Source organism: Sapajus apella, unplaced genomic scaffold (genome assembly GCF_009761245.1).
Source record: "Sapajus apella isolate SASKATOON/1434 unplaced genomic scaffold, GSC_monkey_1.0 scaffold77, whole genome shotgun sequence".
In the NCBI taxonomy this organism is placed as follows: Eukaryota; Metazoa; Chordata; class Mammalia; order Primates; family Cebidae; genus Sapajus; species Sapajus apella.
Genome location: NW_022437017.1, coordinates 8,269,334 through 8,296,377, shown reverse-complemented (window position 1 = coordinate 8,296,377; position 27,044 = coordinate 8,269,334). Strand labels below are relative to the sequence as shown.

General features: G+C 55.2%; 2 protein-coding genes across 2 annotated transcripts in view; one reads left to right on the top strand and one right to left on the bottom strand.

The window, feature by feature from the left end:
- Nucleotides 1-601: 601 nt before the first annotated feature.
- Nucleotides 602-16,334, top strand: TLE6 (TLE family member 6, subcortical maternal complex member). Its single transcript, XM_032252318.1, has 17 exons — nucleotides 602-708; nucleotides 1,303-1,390; nucleotides 3,059-3,141; nucleotides 4,614-4,659; nucleotides 5,227-5,268; nucleotides 9,338-9,400; nucleotides 9,493-9,748; nucleotides 9,860-9,882; nucleotides 10,210-10,273; nucleotides 10,382-10,458; nucleotides 10,591-10,628; nucleotides 11,262-11,514; nucleotides 11,728-11,978; nucleotides 13,101-13,242; nucleotides 14,177-14,327; nucleotides 15,053-15,129; nucleotides 16,082-16,334. Exons 2-17 carry the CDS (start codon nucleotides 1,340-1,342, stop codon nucleotides 16,184-16,186), a joined length of 1,722 nt encoding a protein of 573 aa, XP_032108209.1. The 5' UTR covers nucleotides 602-708; nucleotides 1,303-1,339; the 3' UTR covers nucleotides 16,187-16,334.
- A 3,634-nt stretch (nucleotides 16,335-19,968) lies between these two features.
- Nucleotides 19,969-27,044, bottom strand: part of TLE2 (TLE family member 2, transcriptional corepressor) — a 12,570-nt gene continuing 5,494 nt past the window's right edge. Inside the window, exons 7-9 of the mRNA XM_032252320.1 lie at nucleotides 24,327-24,477; nucleotides 21,744-21,820; nucleotides 19,969-20,276 (exon numbers count right to left, since the gene is read on the bottom strand). Coding sequence (XP_032108211.1) covers nucleotides 20,169-20,276; nucleotides 21,744-21,820; nucleotides 24,327-24,477 — 336 coding nt within the window. The 3' untranslated portion in view covers nucleotides 19,969-20,168. The remainder of the gene's footprint in view (nucleotides 20,277-21,743; nucleotides 21,821-24,326; nucleotides 24,478-27,044) is intronic.

Below are 27,044 nucleotides of genomic sequence, written 5' to 3'. Positions count from 1 at the left end.
GGGGCTCAGTAAGTTCGCTCCAGAAAGAGGACTTGAAGCTTCGTTTGCATTGCACGTTATTTAATATTCAGGAAAATGTAATCAGCCCACACCTAAGAATTGGGGAGAGAGCTCTAAAGATTCCACCCCCACTCACCTCCCACCTCCCACTCCTCATCTCCAGCCACAAGCCACTACCCGACAGGGCTAAAAACGCATAAAACAATGCAGCTACTCGCCACCTATCCCTCCCGAAGTTCCACCTTCGGAGACTCAAGCCCCCACGCCCTCCTAAATATCCCCGCCCCAGCTGGGACCCCAAATTGCCCATGGCTGTGCAATTCCGCCCTTCTCGGCAGCGGGACCGAAAGGGTTAAGCGGAGGCTCCTGGCTTGTTGAGTGACAGCTTGGCCGGCGGCTGGGGAGAGCCGACCAATCAGCGAAGGCGTACGCGACCCACGTGCGTAAACGGCCTCGCGATTGGCCAGCGCCGCCAGAGGCCTGCCCCCGGAGCCCGAACCCACGTGCAGCTACCGTGCCTTCATTGACCGGCTTCGCGGTCCAGGTGGCAGCTAGTTGGGACCTCTGGGCGGGGCGGGACGGGACGGGGCGGGGACAGGGCGGGGCGGGGCGGGGCCCGATGGGTCAAATGGCCCCCGTGGAGGGAAAGAGGAGTTTCCTCTTTGCCTGAACTTGGCTGACCTCTGCTGCTTCCGCCCTGTGAGAGACGTGAGTTGCCAGGCGTGCTCCTCGGAGTTGGGGGGACTCCAAGGTTCTCGGGTCGGGGAAGAGGCTGCAGGGATGTGGAGGGGCGGGGCTGCGGCAAGGAAGGAGCTGGGTGCTGCCGCAGGGATGGAGGTGGAGAGAGGTCATTTCTTCTGTCTGATGAATTACCCCTAGTGCACCTGGCTAACTCCTATTCATCCTTCAAAACCCCTTTCTAGAGATCTCCCTGCGCTTTAGGAAATTGTCTCAAAACTAAGGTTGAGGTTTGGCGACCTTCTCAGGGCTCCCCCATCCCCGACTGTCCCCAGCAGGGAGTGTGTGTGTCCAGCCCCATCTTCACCCCAACCTCCTAGAGTGAGGGATGAGGGGCAGGGCTCAGTTCTTTCTGGGGCTCCACCCCCATACATCTGGGCAGCTGGAGGCATTGGTAAGTGAGGCCAGGACCTAGGGAACGCAGTGGGGAGCAGTAGGACTGGATCTCTGGGGACTTACTAAACTGGGAGGTGCAGGAGGCCCCGGGGGTGGGGTAGGGGTGGGTTCATTCCCTGGCACTGTTGTATTTTCTGTCTCTCAGGACTTGCTGTCTCCTTGTTTTAGACTCTGGCTGAAGTCCTGGAGGCTTAACTGCCTGAAGATGACCTCTAGTGAACAGCCCAGTCCCAAGGGCACCCCAAAAGGCATTTTGGTGAGGAGGGCATGGGGTGGCATCAGCCCTCACGGGAAGCCCGGGCCCTATGCAGTTCGACTCCTTTCTGAGCCTGTAACCACCTGTGACCTGGGCTGGCCCCATCCAGGCCTCGCAGCTGAAGACAATACCAGTCACTGCTACACTCAAGACAGGTGCCAAGGAGCTGGGTTTTTTTGTTTTTTTTTTCTTCAAAGTGAGTCCAGATCTGAAGGGAGCTGTTTTTTAAAAAAAATCAAGTGTAGGCTGGACATAGGGCCTCAGAACTGTCATCCCATCATCTTGGGAGGCGGAGGCAGAAGGATCACTTGAGCCTAGGAGTTTGAGGCCAGCGTGGACAAGGTAGTGAGACCCCCATTACTACAAAAAATACAACTAAAAGAATCAGCGGGGCCTAGTGGCATGCCCCATGTAGTTCCAGCTACCTGGGAGGCTGAGGCAGGGGGTTTGCTTGAGCTCAAGGCGTGAGAGGCTACAGTGAACTGTGACCGTGCCACTGCACTCCAGCATTGGTGTCAGTGAGATCCCATGTAAAAAACATTTCCGCTTCTAACCACCTACGAGATAAAAACGCAGGAACACAACACACATTCGGTTATATTTTATAGCACGCCCCACTCACTGCACCTTACTTCCCAGAGATGACCATTTCCAAGTTTAGGCTCTCGGAGCTGAGCAAACTATTTTTTTTTTTTTTTATAAAGGGGTCAGATGGTGGATATAGTATTTTATTTTGAGACTTTATTGAGTCTTGGTTTTGTCACCCAGGCTGGAGTACAGTGGCACGATCTCAGCTCACTACAACCTCCATCTCCTGGGTTCAAGTGGTTGTCCTGCCTCAGCCTCTGGGATTACAGGCGCTCGCCACCATGCCCAGCTAATTTTTCTATTTTTACTAGAGACAGGGTTTGGCCATGTTGCCCAGGCTGGTCTCGAACTCTTGACCTCAGGTGATCGGCCCATCTCGGCCTCCCAAAGTGCTAGGATTGCAGGCGTGGGCCGCCACGCCCAGCTCCAGCCTTCGGTTTTCAAAGATATTTGGTGCTTCTAGCTTTATCACAAGAATGTGGTGAATATTTTAGACTTCAGGCCCAAGTGCAAAATGGAAGATGCTCTTTTAGGTACTAAATTAACAAAAGAGAAGACAAATCCAGGTTTTAGGAAGCCGCGCCCTACCTTCTGCAAGGCTGGTCAAATTCCTTCAGCTTGTGTTACATTGCTGCAAAAGTTATTTCGAAAATGGCAAAAGCCAGCCGGGTGCGGTGGCTCACACCTGTAATCCCAGCACTCTGGGAGGCCGAGGAGGGTGGATCACCTGAGGTCAGGAGTTCGAGACCAACCTGGCCAGCATGGTGAAACCCCATCTCTACTAAAAATACAAAATATTAGCCAGGTGTGCTGGCAGGCACCTGTAATCCCAGCTACTCAGGAGGTTGAGGCAGAAGAATCGCTTGAACCTGGGAGGAAGATGTTTCAGTGAGTTGAGATCAAATGTCTGCTCTCTAGCCTGGGCAACAAGAGCAAAACTCCATTTCAAACAAAAAAAAGCAAAAACAGCAATTACTTTTGCACCAGCCTAATAGCTGCATCTTGGTTGAGAGGGAGACCTGGGCGCTTGGGTGTCTGGGGCACTGTCAGTTTTACATAACCTTGCTTTGATGTCTCCAGCCTCATCCTGGGATGTGGGATTCCGAGAGCTGTCCACCGCTGAATTACCAGGGCATTCTAAATCGGCTCAAGCAGTTCCCCAGGTGAGAGCAATTGGAGGGGCTGGGTAGGCGATCTCACGCTGGGAAGGAGTCCCACCTGGCCTCTCTCCTTAGAGTCCCGTTGAGTGGTCTGGGAGCCGCTGGCCTGAAAGACAGGCTCAGTAACGGGAAGCCATGCTGATACCCAGCACGGAGAGCCCAGCGACACCCATCCCAGCTTTGGTTTAATATTTTGACTTTCCTGTTTGACATGGATTTGTTGGCTTTCAATTTTTTCTTTTCTTTTTTTTTTTAAAGATGGGGCTTCACCATGATGGCCAGGCTGGTCTTGAACTCCTGACCTCAGGTGATCCACCCACCTCGGCCTCCCAAAGTGCTAGGATTTCAGGCATGAGCCACCATGCCCGGCTGGCTTTCAGTTTTACTGTTGAAAAATACTGCATGGGCTGGGTGCAGTGGCTTGCACCCATCATCCCAGCGCTTTGGAAGGCAGAGGCAGGAGGATCACTTGAGTTCAGGAGTCCGCTACCAGCCTTGGCAAACCTAACGAGATGCCACTTCATGTAAAAAATAATAATAATAAAATTAGCTGAGTGTGGTGGTGCACACCTGTAGTCCCAGCTACTTGGGAGACTGAGGCAGGAGGATCATCTGAGCCCAGGAATTGGAGGCTGTAGTGAGCCGTGATTTTACCACTGCACCTTAGCCTGGCCAACAGGGTGAGAGTCTTTGAAAAAAAAAAAGATGAAAGTAGCCAGGCGAGGTGGCTTACACCTGTAATCCCAGCACTTTAGGAGGCTGAGGTGGGTAGATCACGAGGTCAGGAGTTCAAGATCAGCCTGGCCAAGATGGTAAAACCCTGTCTCTACTAAAAATACAAAAATTAGCTGGGCGTGGTGCCAGGCGCCTGTAATCCCAGCTACTCTGGAGGCTGAGGCAGAGAACTGCTTGAACTCAGGAGGCAGAGGTTGCTGAGATCGTGCTACTGCATTCCGGCCTCGGCAACAGAGTGACACTCCATCTCAAAAAAAAAAAAAAAGTGGCCGGCCTTGATGGCTCACACCTGTAATCCCTACACTTGGGGAGGCCGAGGAGGGTGGATTGCCTGGGGTCAGGAGTTTGAGACCAGCCTGGCCACCACGGTGAAACCCCGTCTCTATTAAAAATACAAAAATTAGCCAGGCATGGTGGCGGGCACCTGTAATCCCAGCTACGTGGGAGGCTGAGGGAGGAGAATGGCTTGAACCTGGGAGGCGGAGGTTGCAGTGAGCCGAGATCGCACCACTGCACTCCAGCCTGGGTGGCAGAGTGAGACTCTATCTCAAAAAAAAGAACACAGAAGAATCTGCTGCATTAAAGTCTTACTGAACTTGTGGACACTGCTTTAAATGTGGCTCCACAAGCCACCGGCTTACAGCTTCATGAAGACCCTCCACAGGGTTCAGGGCGTGGCTCACTCTGGGGAAGGGGTCCTGTAGCCACAGGTCTCCCAGCCTCTCCTCCTTACCCTTCAGGTTGTCTCCTTGTTTTGCTGCGGAGTTGGAGAGCATTTACAATTCGGTGAGCCAGACCCAGGCGGCCCCAGCCAGGGAGGGCGGAACTGGGACGCGCTGAGACGGTGGCTCTGGTCCTGCCTCCTGAGAGCCCTAGAAACACTGCTCTCCTCCAGGCGCGGTGGCTCACGCCTGTGATCCCAGCACTTGGGGAGGCTGAGGCGGGCGGATCACCTGAGGTCAGGGGTTCGAGACCAGCCTGACCAACATGGAGAAACCCGGTCTCTACTAAAAATACAAAATTAGCAGGGCGTGGTGGTGCACACCTGTAATCCCAGCTACTCGGGAGGCTGAGGCAGGAGAATCGCTTGAGCCTGGGAGGCGGAGGCTGCAGTGAGCCTAGATTGCACCACTGCACTCCAGCCTGGGCAATAGAGCGAGACTCTGAAGAAACAAAGGACCATACATCAGTGTAGTGTGAAAGTAAAACAGAAAACAAGGTGAAAACAGATTTCTAAAGGTGGGGGTGGGGGTGGGGATGGCGTGGGGACCAGAGAGGTACAGCAGCTTGCCTCGGGTCACACAGCATTCACACCCGAACCACCTTGTGATGGGATCCCTGTTGTCTTTCCAGCTGCACAAGATCCAGCAGGATGTGGCTGAACATCACAAGCAGGTGGGTGACCAGGAGCTCAGGGGCGCAGCTCTCCTTCCATGAAAGGCACGAGAATGGACGGAGGGGGGCTGTCGGGTGTGGTGGCTCACAACTGGAGTCCCAGCAGTTTGGGAGGCTGAGGTAGGCGGATCACTTGAGGTCAGGAGCTGGAGACCATCCTGGCCAACGTGGTGAAACCCCGTCTCTACTAAATACAAAAATGAGCTGGGCGTGGTGGAGGGCGCCTGTACTCCCAGCTACGTGGGAGGCTGAGGCAGGAGAATCGCTTGAACCCCAGAGGTGGAGGCTGCACTGTAGCCTGGGGGACAGAGCCAGACTCTGGGGGGAAAAAAGGAGGGCACAGTGAGGACAAGGAGGGGGACGAGGAGCAGGTCATGCAGAGCCTCGTGGGCCGTGGGAAGGACTTGGGCTTCGACCTCGAGCCGTGGGAGCCATGGAGGGCTGCGGGCAGGGGGGAGCCGGGCCTTGACTTGGTATCCACCGTGATACTGGTGGAGGGCCCCTGCCCTGGGGGTGCAGCCCCAGCCTGTCTCTGAGCCCCTTCCAGGAGAGGGGGGTCCTGCTCGGCCCGCTCCCTGGGCCTCTGCACCGCCTGGAGGACCCTCTGCAGGCCAGGTGCTTTGGACAGGGCCCGTGCTGGGGCAGGCAGCCGGCTGTGCGTGTCTGACTGTTGAAGCGGAGACACATCACACGGGGTGGGGGGAAGGTCTGCACGGGGAGGGGGCACCCAGCTCCCACCTGCCAGCCCAGGGCGCCTGGCCCAGGCTGAAATGTGCCTTCCAGGCCTGCTCGTCCTCCTGCACCTGGCCTTTTCTCCCGGGCGCTGGCAGGATTTTCTGCCTGAGCCAGATGTAACTGGCAGGGGCCCAGGGCCTGGGGGGCGGGGGGTGGCGCAGGGAACAGGGTGAGGGGGGTCAGGAAGCAGCCAAAACATGGTTACTCATTCCACAGATATTTATCCGCCACCTGCTTGCCGAATACTATTGTGGAGGCCAGAAATACAGCAAAGAACCCAGAGCTTCCCCCCCGTGGGGCGAGGGGAGCCTGGTAGATGCAGTGTGGGGGGGACTGGAGGACGGTCGTGGGGCGGGGGAGCTGCCCCAAGGGGCCCAGTGAGGCCGGGATGGGCCTCTAGAAGGTGACATCTGAGCGAATGCTTGAAAGGCACTGGAGAGGAAGTGTGGCTGTCTGGGATGGGGGGGTATTTGAGGCAGAGGCTGCAGCCTGTGCCAAGGCCCTGGGGCAGCCTGGCGCCCGTCGTGTTGGTGCTGAAGGCACGGAGAGGAGGCCTGTGTGGCTGGAGCGGCGTTGGGGGGGGCAGCGCAGGCGAGGCCCCTGGGGGTCTTGTGGGCTTCAGGGAAGGATAACTTGGGCTCTAACCCCGAGGAGAGGAGGTGGGAGCCATGGAGGGCTGCAGACAGAGGGCAGGCCCGGCTGCTGCGGAGAAGACAGGGATGAGGGCAGAAGCCGGGGACCCGGTTAGGACAGGCCAGGTGTGGCATGCTGGCTGCTTAGCGGTGAGAGGTGATTGAATAATTGGGGACGTGTTTTTGGGAGGAACCTGACCACAGCTGCGAAGCACCAGGACACACAGTGGTGAGGGCCCCAGTGAGCCACTTGAGCCGCATCTGGACCCAGGAGGGTCCCTGCCCAGCCCCCACCGGACGAGGCCCCAGGACGGCATGGCCCAGCCTGGCCTGCGGTCCCCAGCAGCCTGCTCTTCCCGCCCCCCTGCTTCCAGTTCCCGGCCTTCGCAGACTCCTTGCTGTGCTTTTAAAAGTCCCCCTCCTCCCGGAGCCCGCCTGCCACCCTCCCCCGGGAGGGCCAGCCAGCAGGCAGAAGGGAGCCACTCTTCTCATGCTGAGCACATTAAAGTGCCGGTAAATTGCACATTAACGAGGCGGGGTGAATTGGAGAGGGCTCCCCTGGGCTTTGCCGCGGCTGGGCGGGCTCCGCTGGGAAATCCATCATGGGCTGCCCCAGGGGCAGCAGCCTGGAGTACCCCCCCCCACCCAGGGCTCCAATGGAGGGCCCCCCTCCAGCTCCCTCCTGCCACCATCCTACTAAGGAAACAGACGGGCAACCTGTATGTTGAGAAAACTTACAGATAGGATCACTCGGCTTGCTTGTTTTTTTTCTGTCTTTTGTTTTGATGGATCACAGGCTGGAGTGCAGTGGCACAATCTTGGTTCACCTCAACCTCCGCCTCCCAGGTTCAAGCGATTCTCCTGCCCCAGCCTCCCAAGTAGATGGGATTAGAGAGGCACGCGCCACCACGCCTGGCTAATTTTTGTATTTTTAGTAGAGACGGAGTTTCGCCGTGTTGGCCAGGCTGGCCTCGAACTCCTGACCTCGGGTAATCCACCTGGCTCAGCCTCCCAAAGTGCTGGGATTCCAGGTGTGAGCCAGTGTACCTGGCCAGTTTCTTTGTACTTTGAACGTGGCTACTAGACGTTCCATGTACGTGACTATTCTATTAATATGTGTGATTCCAGTTACACTTGTTCTGGGTGGTGTTGATCTAGGCTTCTTTTTACTGGGAAACTATATTTACATTTGGGGTTGGCAGTGGTCAGATGGCTTGTGCTGTTGTTTTCCTTGTTTAAATAAAAACATGAGGCCAGGGCCAGTGCCTCAGGCCTGTAATCCCAGCACTTTGGGAGGCCGAGGAGGGAGAATCGCCTGAGGTCAGCAGTTCAAGACCAACTGGCCAACGTGGTGAAACCCAGACTCTACTTAAAAAAAAAAAAAAAAGCCAGGCATGGTGGCGGGCACCTGTAATCCCAGCTGCTTGAGAGGCTGAGGCAGGAGAATCGCTTGAACCCAGGAGGCGGAGGTTGAAGTGAGCCGAGACGGTGCCACTGCATTCCAGTCAGGGCGAAAGAGTGAGACCCTATCTAAAAAAAAAAAAAAGGCCTGGCGTGGTGGCTCACACCTGTAATCCAAGCACTTTGGAGGCCAAGGCGGGTGGATCGCCTGAGGTCGGGAGTTCAAGACCAGCCTGACCAACGTGGTGAAACCCCGTTTTTTTAAAAAAAAAAAAAAAATGACATATGTCAGATTCGGTAGGCTGGGGGTGGTGGCTTATACCTGTTACCCCAGCACTTTGGTAGGCAGAGGTGGGAAGGTTGCTGGAGGCCAGGAATCCAAGAGCAGCCTAGGCGACATGATGAGACCCCTATTTTCTATAAAAATGTGTTTAAATTAGCTGAGCATTGGCTCCCAGCTACTAGGGAGGCTGAGATGGGAGGATCACTTGAGCCTGGGAGGTTGAGGCTGCAGTGAGCTGTCATCACTCCACTGCACTCCAGTCCGAGTGTCAGAGCGAGATGTTACCCCAAAAAAGTAGATGAAGGCCGGGCGCGGTGGCTCACCCATGTAATCCCAGCACTTTGGGAGGCTGAGGCGGGCGGATCACCTGAGGTCAGGAGTTCGAGACCAGCCTGGCCAACATGGTCAAAGCCTGTCTCGGCCGGGCGCGGTGGCTCACACCTATAATCCTAGCACTTTGGGAGGCCGAGGCGGGTGGATCACGAGGTCAAGAGATCGAGACCATTCTGGTCAACATGGTGAAACCCCGTCTCTACTAAAAAATACAAAAATTAGCTGGGCATGGTGGCGCACGCCTGTGGTCCCAGCTATTCGGGAGGCTGAGGCAGGAGAATTGCCTGAACCCGGGAGGCGGAGGTTGCGGTGAGCCGAGATTGCGCCATTGCACTCCAGCCTGGGTAACAAGAGTGAAACTCTGTCTCAAAAAAAAAAAAAAAAAAAAAAAAAAGCCTGTGTCTCCTAAAAACACAAAAATTAGCTGGGCTTGGTGGTGGGCACCTGTAGTCCCAGCTACTCAGGAGGCTGAGGCAGGAGAATCGCTTGAATCTGGGAGGCGGAGGTTGCAGTGAGCAGGGATCGTGCCACCGCACTCCAGCCTGGTGACAGAGCGAGAGTCTGTCTCAAGAAGAAAAAAAAAAAAACGATATACTCCCATTTACAGGTAGGGATAATTTTGCTGTAGGGCTGAAACCCTTAAATGCAACGATGTTTAACTGTTTTGCTGCCAACCTTCCTTTAGATAGGAAACTTCTTACAGATCGTGGAGAGCTGCAGCCAGCTCCAGCGTCTCCATTCGGACGAGGTGGGTTTCTGGGTCTTAGAGGAGGGGAGGGGACAGGCCTGGGTGAAGGGTGCATCCCCGAGGCTCTCACCACCGTGTGCCTGGCCGGCCAGGTGTCGCCTGCTGAAACAGTCAGCCCTGGGACGCCCCTGCGCGTGGAGGACCAGACCCCGCAGAAGTCTGACTTTGAGGACATCATGGCCAGCAGGTCCTCCCACTGGCTCCGGGAGTCTTTGGGGGCTGATGACAAACCAGAGACCCAGCTGTTGTGGGACAAGGAGGCTTGGTTTTGGCACGATGCTCTGACCGAGAAACTCTGGCAGATTTTTGCCCGCATCCGTGAGGAGAAGGAGATGCCCAGAGACAGGCGTGAGTGTCCCCGGGGGTGGGGGGAGGGGCGGCTGCCGGCTGCGTCCCAGGGGCTGTGTGATGAACCCTGGCGTTTTCTCCCTGTCCCCCTCCTCCTCTCCGTCGTCACAGCGACCGAGCAGGCACCAGGCCTGGTGAGTAAACAACCTTCCCAAAGCGGGGGGCTTCTGGGCGGCACTGGGGCTCCCCCATGTCAGGGCACTGGGGTTCCTGTGGGATTTGTCTTCTGTCGTGCCCTTTGGGTCCCCTCCAGGGGGGACTGGGGTGATCCAGGAGGCTGCACTGGAGCACCCCAGGACCCACAGCCCAGGGCTTCCTGGACTCTCTGCGCTGCCTGGACCAGGAGATGGGACCCCAGGCAGCTGACAAGCCCGGTGCACGCTGCTCGGGAGTCCCTGAGGTTTTCTGGTGCTAACAGGCAGCTCGGCAGGCCTGATGACTTTCCCATTTCCCACGGGCAGGAAAGCAAGGCGCCAGGATCCTCTGGTCCAGGAACAGACCCGTGTCCTGCTGATGATGCGTCAGGTAATCCCCGTGGGCAGGGGCCGACTCCCGGGATGGGATTGGGAGGGGCAGGCTGCACGTGGGAGCCAACACATGCATGCCGCTGAGCCCCTCCCGTCTCTCCACTAGCCCCAAGGCCACCTGAGACCTCCTCCCACGCCCCTGAGGGTCCCCAAGAAGGGAGCACAAGCTGGGGTACAGTCCAGGTGAGACCCAGGCCTGAGCTGGTGGTGGTGGCCCAGCGTGAAGGCTGCCCAGGTGGGGTAGAGGAGGTGGGCACAGACGAGGGAGGGGGAGAATGGGAGCAGCTGTGATCTCTCCCTCCCCACCACCTGCAGGAACCTCCTAGAAGAGCCTCTCTGTTTCTGCAGCCCATGTAAGTGTCTGCACCGTCCGCTTCTGGGTGGGATGAGGGGCAGCAGGAATTCCATCCCGTCAACACCTCTGTCTGAGGCACTCAGAGGGGACCAGAGGTGTGAGATTTTCTTCCCCCTTTCCCATCACTGCTCTGCCCTTCTCTCCAACAGCAGCTGTGCGAGGCTGGGCAGAGAAGTGCAGTGTTACGGAGGGTCACAGGATCTCTGCCCCAACCCTGGGCTCAAGGCATTTGGGGAAGAAATTTCCATAGAAGGGGGTGGGGCAGGGCTGTGTTGGAACTGGATGCAGACTGTCCCAACCTTGTGGAGTGATGCTGGGAGAATCCAGATGGAGCAAAGAAAGCTTTTCTGGGAAGGGGCATAATAGCTAGGACCCTAAAGGATGCATAGGAGTTCTCCCTCGTGGGGCAAAGCAGTCCAGGAAGAAGGCAGAAATACATGGAGGGCCGTGATAAAGACACAATGCTTGAAGGAATGTGAGCAGGACTTTTGGGGAGTCGGATGAAACAGGGCCCGAGAGGGGACCCCAACATCTGAAAAAGAATGAAGCCCCTCTAGGGCTTGATGTGTGGCTCCCACTGTACCAAGGAGCCCACAGGCAGGCCAGTTACCCCGAGATCTCCCCTCCCAAGATCCTGGGACCCTGAGGACTTTGAAGATGCATGGAAGAGGCCGGATGCCTTGCCCAGGCAATCTCAGAGACTGGCTGTCCCGTGCAAAATGGAGAAGATGCGGATTTTGGTACACGGGGAACTGGTGCTCGCCATGGCCGTCAGCAGCTTCACGCGGCACGTGTTCACCTGTGGCAGGAAAGGCATCAAGGTGTGGAGTCTGACAGGCCAGGTGGCTGAAGACAGGTTCCCTGAGAGCCACCTGCCTGTACAGGTGAGGGTGGCCCTAACTTCCAGGATTTCAGGGCTTCTGGGAATGGGGGGTTTGAGTCGGGGAGAGCCTAGATGGTGGAGAAAAGGCTTCCAGGGAAAAGGGGCATAAAGCTAGGACCCTGAAGGATGAATAGGAGTTCGACCTCATGGGGCAAAGCAGTCCAGGCAGAATGCCACCGGGAGTGACAGCTCACACTGACTCTGCCCATCACAGACCCCTGGGGCCTTCCTGCGCACCTGCCTGCTGTCCTCAAATAGTAGGAGCCTGTTGGCAGGGGGGTACAACCTGCCCAGCGTGAGCGTGTGGGACCTGGTGGCGCCTTCCCTGCACGTGAAGGAGGAGTTGCCCTGTGCTGGTCTCAACTGCCAGACCCTGGCTGCCGACCTGGATGCCAACCTGGCCTTCGCCGGCTTCACCAATGGCGTGGTCAGGATCTGGGACGTGCGGGACCAGAGCGTGGTCAGGTGCGTCCGGGGGGTGGGCAGGGGCAGCGTCCTGTTTCCAGCGTCCCCTAGCCACCTCTGCCCGCCTTCCTGCCGCCACCCAGACCTGGCACTGTCCCAGCCAAAACCCCTTGCCGCCTTGAAACTGCATGTCAGAAAGTTGGAGGTGCAGATTGGAACCTGGGCTGCATTGTGTTCCGTGCGGCTCAGGGCATTTTCCTTTTTGTCTGCCTTGGTTTCTTCAGCTGGACACAGGATGTGACGGCCACAAGCTCAAAGGATTCTTAGAAGGGGAAGCTGGGGCAGTGAGCTATACAAATACACAACAGTGGGCCAGGCGTGGTGGCTCAGACATGTAAACCCAGCACTTTGGGAAGTCAAGACGGGAGTCTTGCTTGAGGCCAGGAGTTCGAGATCAACCTAGGTAACATAATGAGGCCCCATCTCTTATTTTTGAGACAAGAGTCTGGCCGTGTTGCCCAGGCTGGAGTGCAGTGGTGTGTTCTTGGCTCACTGCAACTTCCACCTCCCTGGTTCGAGTGATTCTCCTGCCTCGGCCTCCAGAGTAGCTGGGATTACAGGCATCTGCCACCACACTGAGCTAATTTTTCTATTTTTAGTAGAGGCGGGGTTCCACCCTGTTGGCCAGGCTGGTCTCAAACTTCCCAAAGTGCTGGGATTACAAGCGTGAGCCAGTGTGCCCAGCCCCCATCCCTATGTTTTTTTTTTTTAAATATGTATAAATCAAAAAACATAAAACAGGCCATGCACGGTGGCTCACGCCGTATAGATACGTAGAGATATACCTGTCGGCATACATTTGCAGAAAGCCATGGCTGACAAAGAATACAGCACACCACCTGCTTGCGGGGGTTCCTGCAGACCCGCTTCGCAGCCCGGGTGGACTCAGGGTGGAAGAGGCACGGGCAGGTCCCGGTGGACGGAGGAGGGAGGCTGGGGGCCGGGAGGGGCCGGCACTGGATCCTCTGTCCCTTTTCTGCCAACTTTGACACATACTTTGTGAAGGCACAGATGGCTGGGTGGTGGCAGTGCCCCTGTAATGCCCAAACGTACTGACCAGTGTTTCCAGGGGCCCAAACCTCAGTCTTGGCCTGACTGCCTCCTGATGTCCCTTCTGGCCAGGGACCTCAGGGGTCTCCCTGATGGAGTGAAAGACATCGCAGTCAAAGGTTACAGCATCTGGACCGGGGGCCTGGATGCCTGTCTGCGGTGCTGGGATCAGAGGAGTATCACGAAACCCCTGGAATACCAATTCGAGTCCCAGGTGCGGAGGCCGGGCTGGGGTCCGCTTGGCTGGGCATCCTCTGATCCTCAGATTAGAAAATGAGGTCAGCCAGGCACAGTGGCTCACACCTGCAACCCCAGTGCACGCCTGTAACCCCAGCTACTCGGGAGGCTGAGGCAGGAGAAGCGCTCGAACCCGGGAGGTGGAGGTTGCAGTGAGCCGAGATCACGCCACTGCACTCTAGTCTGGGCACTGAGCATGACTTCATCTCAAAAAAAAAAAAAAAAAAAATTATTTACTGCATACATAATAAACACTCGGCCAGGCGCAGTGGCTCATGCCTGTAATCCCAGCACTTTGGGAGGCCTAGGCAGGCAGATCACGAGATCAAGATGGGGACCATCCTCGCCAACATAGTAAAACCCTGTCTGTACTTAAAAAAAAAAAGGCTGGGCATGGTGGCTCACGCCTGTAATCCAAGCACTTTGGAGGCCAAGACGGGCGGATCACCTGAGGTCGGGAGTTCAAGACCAGCCTGACCAACATGGTGAAACCCCGTCTTAAGAAAAAGAAAAAAAATAGCCGGGCATGATGGCTCACACCTGTAATCCCAGCTACTGGGGAGACTGAGGCAGGATAATCACTTGAACCCAGGAGGTGGAGGTTGCAGTCAGTCGAGATCACGCCTCTGCGCTCCAGCCTGCTGGAGCGAGACTGTTTAAAAAAACTACAAAAAAAAAAAAAAAAAAAAAGCTTAAATGCCATATTGGGTGCAAAAGTAGGGAAGACTGTGCCCATGTTACAGAGCAACAAACTGAGGCACAGATAGGAAGTGACTTGGCCCAGGGCTGCACAGCTAGGAAGGGGTCAGGCACTCGGCCTCCAGGATAGGACCCCAGTCTCCTGCTGGCCTTTTGGGCCAGGCTGAGACCTAACCCGGTTCCTCCCTCCCCACTGCCCTTTCATTACCCAGATAATGAGCCTGGCCCACAGCCCCCAGGAGGACTGGCTGCTGCTGGGCATGGCCAACGGCCAGCAGTGGCTGCAGAGCACCAGTGACAGCCGGCGGCAGCTGGTGGGGCAGAAAGATGGCGTCATCCTGAGTGTCAAGTTCTCCCCCTTCGGTAAGTGGCCGGCGGAAGGTGGGGGGGACTCCCCCGCAGCCCCCAGCCTCCCACAGGACCCCATCCAATGCCAACTCCCCACCCAACCTTCAAGGATACCTCAAAACCTTTCTGGAGGCTGGGTGTGGTGGCTCACACCTGTAATCCCAGCACTTTGGGAGGCTGAGGCGGGCAGATCACAAGGTCAGGAGTTCGAGACCAGCCTGACCAACATGGAGAAACCCTGTCTCTACTAAAAATACAAAAATTAGCCGGGTGTGGTGGCACGTGCCTGTAATCCCAGCTACTCGGGAGCTGAGATCACACCATTGCACTCCAGCCTGGGCAACACGAACGAAACTATCTCCCCCCGCCGCCCAAAAAAAAAACCTACTCCAATACTGGCACCAAGCCAGTATCCTGGTATCTCTGCAGCTACTCGGGAGGCTGAGGCAGGGGAATCGCTTGAACCCGGGAGCTGGAGGTTGCAGTGAGCCGAGATCACGCCATTGCATTCCAGCCTGGGTGACAAGAACAAAGCCATGCCTCACCCCCTCCCCCCGTCCCCCCCACCCCCGAACAATCAAACAACCATTCCCTAGCAGAAACCAGTTTTGAGGCTGTTCCTCCAGGGGGGTGAGGGAGGGAAGGGGGTGGGTGTCTGGGCCCTGCCCCTCCCCTGCCAGCTCCTCCCAGCACCTTGAGCCGCTCATGTCACCATGAGCGTATACCCTTGTTCCTCCCAGGCCAGTGGTGGGCCAGCGTGGGGATGAACGGCTTGCTCGGCGTCTACAGCATGCCAGTGGGGACAAACATATTCCAGGTACTGTGGGGTGGGCTGGGGGGGCGGGACCTTGAGGTGGCCCCAAAAACCATGTTTCCAGCCTGGGCAACACAGCAAGACCCTGTCTCTAAAAAAAAAAAAAAAAAAATTAAAAATTAGGGCAAGCACAGGAAAATAAAAATTAGGCCGGGCGCGGTGGCTCACTCCTGTAACCCCAGCACTTTGGGAGGCCGAGGCGAGTGGATCATGAGGTCAAGAGATCGAGACCATCCTGGCCCACATGGTGAAACCCCATCTCTACTAAAAATACAAAGACATTAGCCGGGTGTGGTGGCGTGCGCCTGTAATCCCAGCTTCTGGGGAGGCTGAGGCGGAAGAATCGCGTGAACCCAGGAGGCGGAGGTTGCAGTGAGCCGAGATTGTGCCACTGCACTCCAGCCTGGTGACAGAGCGAGACTCCGTCTCAAAAAAAAAAAAAAATGACCCAGGCGTGGCGGCGTACATTTATAATCCCAGCATTTTGGGAGGCAGGAAGATCCCTTGCGGTTAGGATTTCAAGACCAGCCTGGCCAACACAGTGAGACCCCATCTCTACAAAAACTCAGAAAAGGCCGGGCAGGGTGGCTCACGCCTGTAATCCCAGCACTTTGGGAGGCCAAGGCGGGCGGATTGCCTGAGCTTATGAGTTCCAGACCAGCCTGGGCAACATGATGAAACCCCGTCTCTACTAAAATACAAAAAATTAGCTGGGCATGGGTGGAGAAGTGTGCCGGTAGTCCCAGCTACACGGGAGGCTGAGGCAGGAGAATTGCAAGAACCCGGGAGGCGGAGGTTGCAGTGAGCTGAGATTGCGCCACGGCGCTCCAGCCTGGGCAATGGAGCAAGACCCCGTCCTGTCTTCTCGGAAGAGACCATGTGTCATGCTTGAGCTAACGGGTAAAGACCAGGGGTGTGTCCTTCCCCAGCTCAGTGCCTACGGTTCCCCCTTCAGGTACCCGAGACGTCCCCGATCCTGTGCTGTGACATCTCGTCCAACAACCGCCTCATTGTCACCGGCTTCAGGGAGCACGCCTCCGTGTACCAGATGACCTACTGAGGGGCCTTCGCGGCCGTCCCCCACCTTTTTGTTCCCCCAACCGGTGGTCGTGGTGGAGGGAGGTGGGGAAGGGTCTTCTACCGTGTTGAAAACCCCCTCTGTGGTGAGCAGATTGCTGTCACGCGTAATAAAGCATCCAGGAAAAGCAGAGTGGACATGTCCTGTCCTCTGAAGGGGAAGGGGCCTCCCCATCCCGTCCCTGCTCATCTCGTGGAAATCTGGAAGGACTTTATCCAGCCTGGTGGCTCTTAGCCGCCCCCCCCCCCTTTTTTTTTTTTTTTTTTGCAGGATCTGTCACGCAGGCTGGAGTGGCTTCACCCCGACTGTGTCCTCTCCATCCTACTGCCTCAGCCTCCTGAGGAGCGGAGATGACAGATGGGCACACCACACCCGGCTGATCTAATCTTAGATGCTGGGCACGGTGGCCCACACCTGTAATCCCAGCACTTTGGGAGGGTGAGGCAGACAGATCATTTGAGTTCGGATGTTAGAGACCGGCCTGGGCAATACGGTGAAACCCCGTGTGTACTAAAAACACAACAATCCAGCTGGGTATGGTGGCACACACCTGTAGGCCCAGGTGCTCGGGAAGCTGAGGCAGGAGAATCGCTTGAACCCAGGAGCCAGAGGTTGCGGTGAGCGGAGATCATGCTACAGCACTGCAGCCTGGGCGACGGAGGCTACATCTCAATAGAATAACAACATTTTATGTAGAGACAGGGTCTTGTGTTGCCCTGGCTGGTCTCAAACTCACGATTTTAAGGGATCCTTGCACCTGACCCTCCCAAGGTGCTGAGATCACACGTGAGAGACAGTGTCTGGTCCTCTGAGCCGCCTGCAGCTTCTGGGATCTAATAATCCTGGGGTAGTGGTCTTAAGTCTCAGTGATGCTCCAGACTTGGGGCTCATGAGAAACATTCCTTGCAGGCTGGGTGTGGTGGCTCACACCTGTAACCCCAGCACTTAGGGAGGCTGAGGTGGGTGGATCACGAGGTCAGGAGATTGAGACCATTCTGACCAGCATGGTGAAACCCCACCTCTATTAAAAACACAAAAATTAGCCTGGCATGGGTGTCGGTGCCTGTAATGCCAGCTACTCAGGAGGCTGAGGCAGGAGAATCTCGAACCCAGGAGGTGGAGGTTGCGGTAAGTCAAGATCACGCCACTGTACTCCCTGTACACAGCGCGACTCGGCCTCAAAAAAAAAAAAATGCTTTGCAGGCCAGGCACCGTGGCTCATGCCCGTAAGCTAGGAGTCTAGTCACGGCCACAGACTACCCAACTTGGGGAGTGGATCGACATTTCTGCCGCCCGGAGCAGCTCCAATCCCGTGCGATGTATCAGGTGTGATCCCAGGAACCATGTGAGTGGTCCTTCCCCAGACACATCCCATTTAATCAGTGGGTCTCCCATGGGGTGACTGCCCCCAAGGGATCCTAGGTGATGGCTGGGGGCATTTCCAGTTGGCACGACTTGCGGGGTGCCCCTAGCATGGAGTGGGTGGGGACAGGAACACTGCTGTCCACAGTGCTAAGGCAGACATGAATTTCCAGTGGCTTCACTGGCCAGCCTTCTTCCCACACTAATTAGGGCTCTGGAAACGCCATTTGCCCACTCCGCCTTTTCCAAGCTAGGAAGGGCCCCAATGTCAACGGGTTCCTTAATTCAGGTAATGATCCCTTTCCTGTGGTATCTCCAGAAATGTCCGCCGGGGCAGGCCTTCTGTTGCCAGCAGGAACCCTCCCATCTCCTTCTAGAACGTTCCCAGTGGCATCTGTGCTCCACCCAAATTATGCTGCCTTAAACTTTTTTTTTTTTTTTTAAGAGATGGGATTTCACTGTATTGCGCAGGCTGGTCTCGACCTCCTGGGCTTAAGCAATCCTCCTGCCTCGGCCTCCCAAAGTGCTCAGATGACAGCCGTGAGCCCCAGCACCGGCGCCAACCCACGCTGTACGTGGGAACCCGCATGAGATTCAGAACACAGGCCCGACTACCCCCACCCTCCCCGATCCCCACTGAAGCCTCATCTGCAGGCCTCACTTTGCGGAACCCCACTGTCTCTGGGGTGACCCCCAGGCCAAGCACCCCTTTGCCTCTGAGACATCAAACCTGCCATTCCCTTCTCCCAGGCAGTCTTCCCTTGGTAGTCCCGGGGGCCTTTCCTCATGCCCTTCACCATGAGCCGGGCTCGCGGAAATTGAGTCCACAGGCAGTGTGGCTACACTGAATAGCGGTGGGCTCTGCCCTTTTCTCCCCTGCCCCTTGTACTTAGGCGGAATCTTGGGTTTTTCTTTTAGGTCAAAGTCTCACTCTTGTCGCCCAGGCTGGAGTGCAATGCTGCCATCTCAGCTCACCACAACCTCCACCTCCGTGGTTCAAGCCATTCTCCTGCCTCAGACTCCTGAGTAGCTGTGATTTCAGGCACCTGCCACCACGTACAGCTTAGTCGAGACTGGGTTTCACCTTGTTGGCCAGGCTGGTCTCAAACTCCTGACCTCAGGTGGTCCACTCACCTCAGCCTCCCGAAGTGCTGGGATTACAGGTGTGAGCCACCACGGCCAGCCCGGGATAATTTTTTTAAGAGACAGTCTTGGGACTGGACACGGTGACTCTCACCTGTAATCCCAGCACTCCAGGAGGCCAAGGAGGATGGATCACCTGAGGTCAGTTGATCAAGAGAAGCCTGGTCAAAATGGTGAAACCCCATCTCTACTAAAAATACAGAAACTACCCAGGCGTGGTGGTGCGTGCCTGTAATCCCAGCTACTGGGGCAGCTGAGACAGGAGAATCGCTGGGACCCAGGAGGCTTGCAGATTGCAGTGAGCTGAGATTGCACCGCTGCACTTCAGCCTGGGCAAGAGCAAGACCCTGTCTTTAAAAAATATATATCAGCTAGGTAGAATGGCTCCTGCCTGTAAACCCAGCACTTTGGGAGGCCAATGTGGGTGGATCATTTGAGTCCAGGAGTCTGAGACCAGCCTGGGCAACAGGGTGAGACCCCATCTCTACAAAAAATAAGTTAATCAGGAACGGCGGTGGTGTCTTTCTATAGTCCTTGTTATTTGGGAGGCTGAGGAGGAAGGACTGCTGGAGCTCAGGAGGTAGAGGGGAGCAATTCTTGAGCCACGGCACTCCAGGCCCGGCAACAGAGCGAGACCCTGTCTTAAAAAAAAATTCCTGGCCAGGTACAGTGGCTCACACCTGTAATCCCAGCTCTTTGGGGAGGCCAAGGGGGGCAGATCACTTGAGGTCGGGAGTTTGAGACCAGCCTGGCCAACATGCTGAAACCCCATCTCTGTTCAAAAATAAGAAAATTAGCTGGGTGTGGTGGTATTCTTAAATCCCAGCTTCTGGAGAGGCTGAGGCAGGAGAATCACTAGAACCCAGGAGGCAGAGGTTGAGTGAGGTGAGATGACACCGTTGCATTCCAGCCTGGGCAATGGAGTGAGACTCCATCTCAAAAAAAAAAAAAATTAATCTCCACCTGGAGGCCTGAGTGACGATCTGGAGTAGAGCCCTGTATGCTGTGGGTATGAGCCACAAATCAATGTGCTAAACCCTGAGCCACAAGGGCTGCTTGTCACACACCAGCACCTCAACCACCCTGCCCAACCCAACTTGTCTCGAAGGAGAGGACTTTCACACGGCACGCAGGCACCTCTGAACATGCTGCGGAATGAATTCTGGTGACGTACGATCCCATCACCGGGAACCGGCCTCCTCCCAGCACCAGTGGCCACGGGAAGCAATGATCCCTAGTTCCCCAACACAAGGGAGAAATGCGGATGTGATAAATACGTTTATTTCCCGCAAGGCCCCCTGCCCAGCGGCCCCCACGTGCAGCAGGGGTAAACCCACTGGCCAGAAAGCAGATGATACTAAGGGCTCACAGGCAGGGCGGGGAGACGCTTCCTGGGGGCCTGACCTGGAGCTGCTTCCCCTAGGAGTCTGGACTTGGGGTTGCAGGAACATGGGGTGTCTCAGTAGACCACCTCGTATACGGTGGCCTTCTTGTCCCCCGAGCCTGTCACGATGTATTTGTTATTCCTGGAGATGTCACAGCTCAGGACGGAGGACGATTCCTTAGACTGCCAAGGGAAGGGGGTAAGGGAAAAGGCAGGGTGAGGCACGGTCCCCCGGATGCGGGTGCGGGCAACGTGGGGGCGGAGTCAGGAAGGGGAGAGCAGGACTCGGCTACTGAGTGACTCTTTTTGAGATGATGGAGTTTTGATCTCTCTCCCAGGCTTCAGGAGTGCAGTAGCGGGATGTCAGCTCACTGCAGCCTCCGCCACCCATGTTCAAGGGATCCTCCTGCCTCAGCCTCCTGAGTAGCTGGGACTGCAGGTGGGTGCCATCATGCCTGGCTAATTTATTTCATTATTACTATTTTTTTTGAGACAGAGTCTTGCTCTGTGGCCCAGACTATAATGCAGTGGCACGATCTCGGCTCACACCATCCTCCACTGCCTGGGTCCAAGCGACTCCCCTGCCTCAACCTCCTGAGTAGCTGGGACTACAGGCACGCCACCATCCCCGGCTAATTTTTTTTGTACTTTAGCAGAGATGGAGTTTCACCATGTTGGCAAGGATGGTCTTGATCTCCTGACCTGGTGATCCACCCGCCTTGGCCTCCTGAAGTGCTGGGATTACAGCCATGAGCCACCGCACCTGGCCAATTTTTTTTTTATTTTTAGTAGAGACAGGGTTTTGCGTTGTTGGTCAGGCTGGTCTCAAACTCTTGACGTCAGGTGACCCACCCGCCTCGGCCTCTCAAAGCACTGAGACAATAGGTGTGTGCCACCGTGTCATTCCTTTTCTAGACACAGGTGCTTTGGAGCTAAGTCCCTTGGGCAGAGCAGAGCCTCCACGCCCTCGATACCAAGAGAGGGAACTGAAGAACTGCCCTTTCTGAGAAGCTCAGAGCGGGTGTGCACCAGGCGTGATGTCACACAGCAGAGCAGAGGGGCAAGGCAGTGGCCTAGACCAGGGTTCTGCAAACTTGACAAAGGGCTGGATGGGTAACTATGTCAGGCTTTGCCCAAAGTCTATGTTACATATTCTGGGATTTTTTCTTACAACCCTTTAAACCACGCTTGAGGTTGGGAGTTCGAGACCAGCCTAGCCAACGTGGTGAAACCCTGTCTCTACTAAAAACACAAAAATTAGCCAGGCATGGTGGTGGGTGCCTGTAGTCCCATTTACACAGGAGGCTGAGGCAGGAGAATGGCTTGAACCCGGGAGGCGGAGGTTGCAGTGAGCCGAGATCACACCACTATAATCCAGCCTGGAGACAGAGCAAGACTTGTTGTAAAAAAAAAAAAAAAGAAAGGCAGAGAAAGAAAAAAAAATAGGCCACAGGTGGAGATGAGGCCCTCGGGCTGAAATTCCAACCTCTGCTTTAGTACCTGGGCAGCGGGGAGGCTTCAGGACCGAGGAGGGTCAGGGTGGCTGGCGGGTGGGCCCAGGGGATGGGGACAGGGGCAATTTCTTTGTCTGACCCTGGCATTCCTGAGCACATGGCCCTGCCAGGGTGGGGGCTCCAGCCCACTGAGTACCTGGAAAATGCTGGCCCCGTATGGCGTCCTCCAGGCATTGAGCAGGTTGTCCTTCCCTGTGCTCACAAACCACCGTCCTGGGGAGGTAGAGCAGTGCAGTTCAAAGAGGAGGGACTGTAGAGAGTCCAGGGCTGCCGGGAGAGGCGGGGCAGGCTGGGTCTGGCCTCTCCCTCTTCCTTATTGCCCCCTCCCCATCGAAAGGGTCTTGGGCAGGCGCAGAGGCTCATGCTGGTAATCCCAGCACTTTGGGAAGCTGAGGTGAGCAGATCACCTGAGGTCAAGAGTTTGAGATCAACCTGACGAACACGGAGAAACCCCATCTCTTCTAAAAATACAAACATCAGCCAGGCATGGTGGCAAGTGCCTGTAATCCCAGCCACTCAGGAGGCTGAGGCAGGAGAATCGCTTGAAGCCTGGAGGCGGAGGTTGCGGTGAGCTGAGATTGTGCCATTGCACTCCAGCCTGGGCAACAAGAGCAAGATACCTCAAAAAAAAAAAGTGGTGGGGGGTCTTGTTCTGTCGCTCAGGCTGGAGTGCAGTGGGACGATCACAGCTCCCGGCAGCCTCGACCACCTGGGCTCAAGCACTCCTCCAACAGCCTCCCACGTAGCTGGGAACACAGGTGTGCACCGCCATGCCCAGGTAATACATTTATTTTTTGCTGGGTGCACTGTCTTATGGCTGTAATCCCAGCACTTTGGGAGGCCGAGAGGGGCAGATCACCTGACGTCAGGAGTTTGAGACCAGCCTGGCCAACATGATGAAACCCCTTCTCTACTAAAACCACAAAAATCAGCTGGGCATTGTGGCAGGCACTTTTTTTCCCTTTTTTTTTTTGAGATGGAGTTTCGCTTTTGTTACCCAGGCTGGAGTGCAATGGTGCAATCTTGGCTCACTGCAACCTCCGTCTCCTGGGTTCAAGCCATTCTCCTGCCTCAACCTCCTGAGTAGCTGGGATTACAGGCACGCACCACCATGCCCAGCTGATTTTTTTGTATTTTTAGTAGGGACAGGGTTTCACCATGTTGACCAGGAAGGTCTCGATCTCTTGACCTCGTGATCCACCCGCCTCGGCCTCCCAAATGGCAGGCACTTATAATCCCACCTACTTGGGAGGCTGAGGCAGGAAAATCACTTGAACCCGGGAAGCAGAGGTTGCGGTGAGCTGAGATTGTGCCACTGCACTCCAGCCTGGGAGACAGAGTGAGAATTTGTCTCAAAAAAATATATTTTCTGTGGAGTTGGGGGTCTTACTATGCTGCCCAGGCTGGTCTCAAACTCCTGGCCTGAAGCAAGGCTTCCACCTTAGCCTCCCTAAGTGCTGGGATTACAGGTGTGAGCCACCACACCCAGCCCAAGTATTTTATTTTTCTATTTACGATGTACTAATACTAATGAATGATATTTTTAAGAGGCAGGGTTTCATTCCATTGCCCTGGCTGGCAGGCAGTGGTGTGATCGTAGCTCCCGGAGTCTCGATTCTCTGGGGCTCAAGCTCTCCTCCTTCCTCAGCATTTGGGACTACAGGTGGGACCCACCATACCCGGCTGTTTTATTTTTTTGTAGAGTCTTGGTATGTTGCCCAGGCTGGTCTTGAACTCCTGATCTGGGGTGATCGTTGCACCTCAGCCTCCTGAGTAGTTGAAACTACATGCAGCAGCTACTGTGCTGCCTTAATTTATTTTTTATTTTTTTATTTTTGAGATAGTCTCTCTCTTGTCACCCAGGCTGGAGTGCAGTGGTGTGATCTCAGCTCACTGCAACCTCCACCTCTCAGGTTCAAGTGATTCTCCTGCCTCAACCTCTCAAGTAGCTGGGATTTCAGGCAATTGCCACCATGCCCTGCTTATTTTTCAATTTTTATTTTTATTTATTTATTTATTTATTTTTTGAGACGGAGTTTCGCTCTCGTTACCCAGGCTGGAGTGCAATGGCGCGATCTCGGCTCACCGCAACCTCCGCCTCCTGGGTTCAGGCAATTCTCCTGCCTCAGCCTCCTGAGTAGCTGGGATTACAGGCACGCGCCACCATGCCCAGCTGATTTTTTGTATTTTTAGTAGAGACGGGGTTTCACCGTGTTGACCAGGATGGTCTCGATCTCTTGACCTCGTGATCCACCCTCCTCGGCCTCCCAAAGTGCTGGGATGACAGGCGTGAGCCACCGCGCCCGGCCCATTTTTCAATTTTTAATAGAGACAGACTTTCCCCATGTTGGCCAGGCTGGTCTTGAACTCCTAACCTCAGGTGATCTGCCCGCTTTGGCCTCCCAAAGTGTTAGGATGACAGGCGTGAGCCACCACGCCTGGCCTTAAATTTGAATCTCAGTTAAGTCATCAATTTTTAGGACAGGTATATCCCAAATAGCTCATCATTTGGTTTTTAGTATAAGTATATCCCACACACCATTTGGGATATACTTATACTAATGATTTGCTTTAGAGTATATAAATCTGAATATATAAATAACAAATATTGTTATTTATGCACTAAAATTTTATTTATCTAAGATTCAGATTGCATAGGCACCCTGGGTTTTGTTGGGGTTTGGGGGGTGTGCCACTCCACCCCAGTGGACAGACATACCGCAGGAGGCGAACTTGAGGGACAGGACGCAGCTCTCGTGGAGATGCAGCTGGTACTTCTCTGGCTTACGGACATGCAGGATCTCCACGTTGCTACTCTCCATTCCGACCGCCAGCCAGTCCTGGTTAGGGCAGTGGCCCAGGGAGAAAATCTGGGGGTAAAGAGGGAAGAGATGGGGTCACGAGCCCCCGCTGTTTGATGTTGAGACGGTGTCTCTCTCTGCCACCCAGGCTGGAGTGCGGTGGCGAAATCATGGCTTACTGCAGCCTCCATTTCCACAGCTCAAGTGATCCTCCTGCCTCAGCCTCCTGGGAAACTGTGACTACAGGCGTGCACCACCGCATCTGGATAATTTTTTTTTTGAAACGGAGTCTCACTGTGTCACCCAGGCTGGAGTGCAATGTCGCAATCTGAGCTCCCTGCAGCCTCCGTCTCCCAGGTTCAAGTGATTCTCCTGCCTCAGCCTCCCTACCTGTAGCTGGGATTACAGGTACCTGCCATGCATGCCCAGCTAATTTTTGTGTTTTTAGTATAGACGGGCTTTCGGCATCTTGGCCAGGCTGGTTTGGAACTCCTGACCTCAAGCGATCTGCCATCTTGGCCTCCCAAAGTGCTGGGATTATAGCTGTGAGCCACCGTCTCTGGCTTATGAGCCCCTTTGGATATTGGGGGGTGCCCAGCACCAGCAGGGGTTGGGGGGTGGAGTCCAACCTTCTCCCTCTTCAGCTCCCCACAGAGAAAGGCAGCTGGCCCAGGACTGAGAACACAGCAGACAAGTGCATGTCGAATCATTAATATTAATCAGAATTACACAGAACCCTAGGGCCACACATCCATTATCTGCTCTGAGCGCACGACAGCACAGGGAGGAGGGAGGGAGGGACAGAGGAGGGAACGAGCACGCAAGGACAATCATTCCCCTTAAGCAGATGGTGGAAGCCGAGGCAGTGTCCCCTCAAGGTCATACAGCAAGGCTATGAAAGAGGAGGACTCAGCCCGGCGTGGTGGCTCATGTCTGTAATCCCAACACTTTGGGAGGCTCAGCCAAGTGGATCACCTGAGGTCAGGAGTTCGTGACCAGCCTGGCCAACACGGCGAAAGTCCATCTCTACTAAAAATCCAAAAGTGAGCTGGGCGTGGTGGCGTTCACCTGTAATCTCGGCTACTCTGGAGGCGGAGGCAGGAGAATTGCTTGAGCCCGGGAGGTGGAGGTTGCAGTGAGCTGAGATCACGCCATTGCACTCTAGCCTGGGTGACAGAGCAAGACTTCGTCTCAAAAAAAAAAAAAAAAAAGACCAGGCCTTGGAGCCAGGACTTCTCACTTTGAGTTTGGAATATTCACCCCCCCGCTTTTTTTTTTTTTTTTTTTTTTTTTGAGACAGGGTCTCGATCTGCTGCCCAAGCTGGAGTGCACTCGTGCATGCATGACGACCTGCAGCCTCAACCTCCTCCAGGCTCAAGCCTCCCAAGTAGCTGGAATCACAGGTGCATGCCACTGTGTCTAATTTTTCGTTTTTTAAGTAGGAGCAAGGTCCTGCTCTGTTTCCCAAGCTGACCTCAATCTCCTAGGCTCAAGTGATCCTCCAGCCTCAGCCTCCCATAGTGCTAGGATTACAGGTGTCAGCCACTGAGCCTGGCCTGGAGCATTCCTCATTTGCAATACTGCTTTTCGGTTTGATTCTAAAGGATTCAGGGTCCTCATCCTTCTGTAGCCACCCCATTTTAGGCACACATAGGAATCGGGTCCTGTTCCACCCTAAACCTCTTGGAGTCTCACTAATACATAACACACCCGTGGAAATAACCACACATTACAGCATAGAAGGGGGGGGGCTTCAAATGTCCTTTTCTGGCCATCCAGAAGCGCTCCTGCGTAAACACGCGGTGGGAGGCACCCCGTGAGCTAGGAGGTATTCACCATGGGCTTCCTAGAAATGTATTTAGCCCACCCAAGCTTCGGGGACATGGGACGGAGAGCTACCTCCACCAGTACTCCTGACTTTCCTATTAAAGAAATCATCAAATGAGGCCGGGTGCAGTGGTAAATGCCTGTAATCCCAGCACTTTGGGAGGCCAGGGTGGGTGGATCATGAGGTCAGGAGTTCAAGACCAGCCTGGCCAACATGGTGAAACCCCATCTCTACTAAAAATACAAAAATTAGCTGGGTGTGCTAACGGGTGCCTGTAATCCAGCACTTTGGGAGGCTGAGGTGAGTGGATCATGAGGTCAGAAGTTCAAGACTAGCCTGGCCAACATGGTGAAACCCCATCTCTACTAAAAATACAAAAATTAGCTGTGTGTGGTGACCGATGCCTGTAATCCCAACTACTCTGGAGGCTGAGACAGGAGAATTGCTTGAAGCCGGGAGGCGGAGGTTGCAGTGAGCCAAGATCGTGTCACTGCACTACCATCTTGGAGGCAGAACGAGGCTCCGTCTCAAAAACAACAAAAAACCCCCAGAAATCATGAAATGAAAGAGAAGACCAGGCTGGACATAAAGAGCTTGGGAGGGTGGGAGCAGTAGCTCACGCCAGTAATTCCCACACTGGGAGGCCGAGGTGGGTGGATTACTTGAGGCCGGGAGTCCAAGACTAGCCTGGACAACACAATGAAACCTGGTGTCAAAAAAAAACACAAAAATGAGCTGGGCATGACGGTGCATGCTTGTGGTCCCAGCTACTCTGTGGCTGAGGCACAAAAATCATTTGCACCTGGAA

Coding starts and splice junctions, on each gene's coding strand:
- TLE6 (XM_032252318.1), top strand. CDS start 1,340: ATGACCTCTAGTGAACAGCCCAGTCCCAAGGGCACCCCAAAAGGCATT. Junction 4,660..5,226: donor TGGAGAGCATTTACAATTCG/GTGAGCCAGACC, acceptor TTGTCTTTCCAG/CTGCACAAGATCCAGCAGGA. Junction 10,274..10,381: donor TCCTGCTGATGATGCGTCAG/GTAATCCCCGTG, acceptor TCTCTCCACTAG/CCCCAAGGCCACCTGAGACC.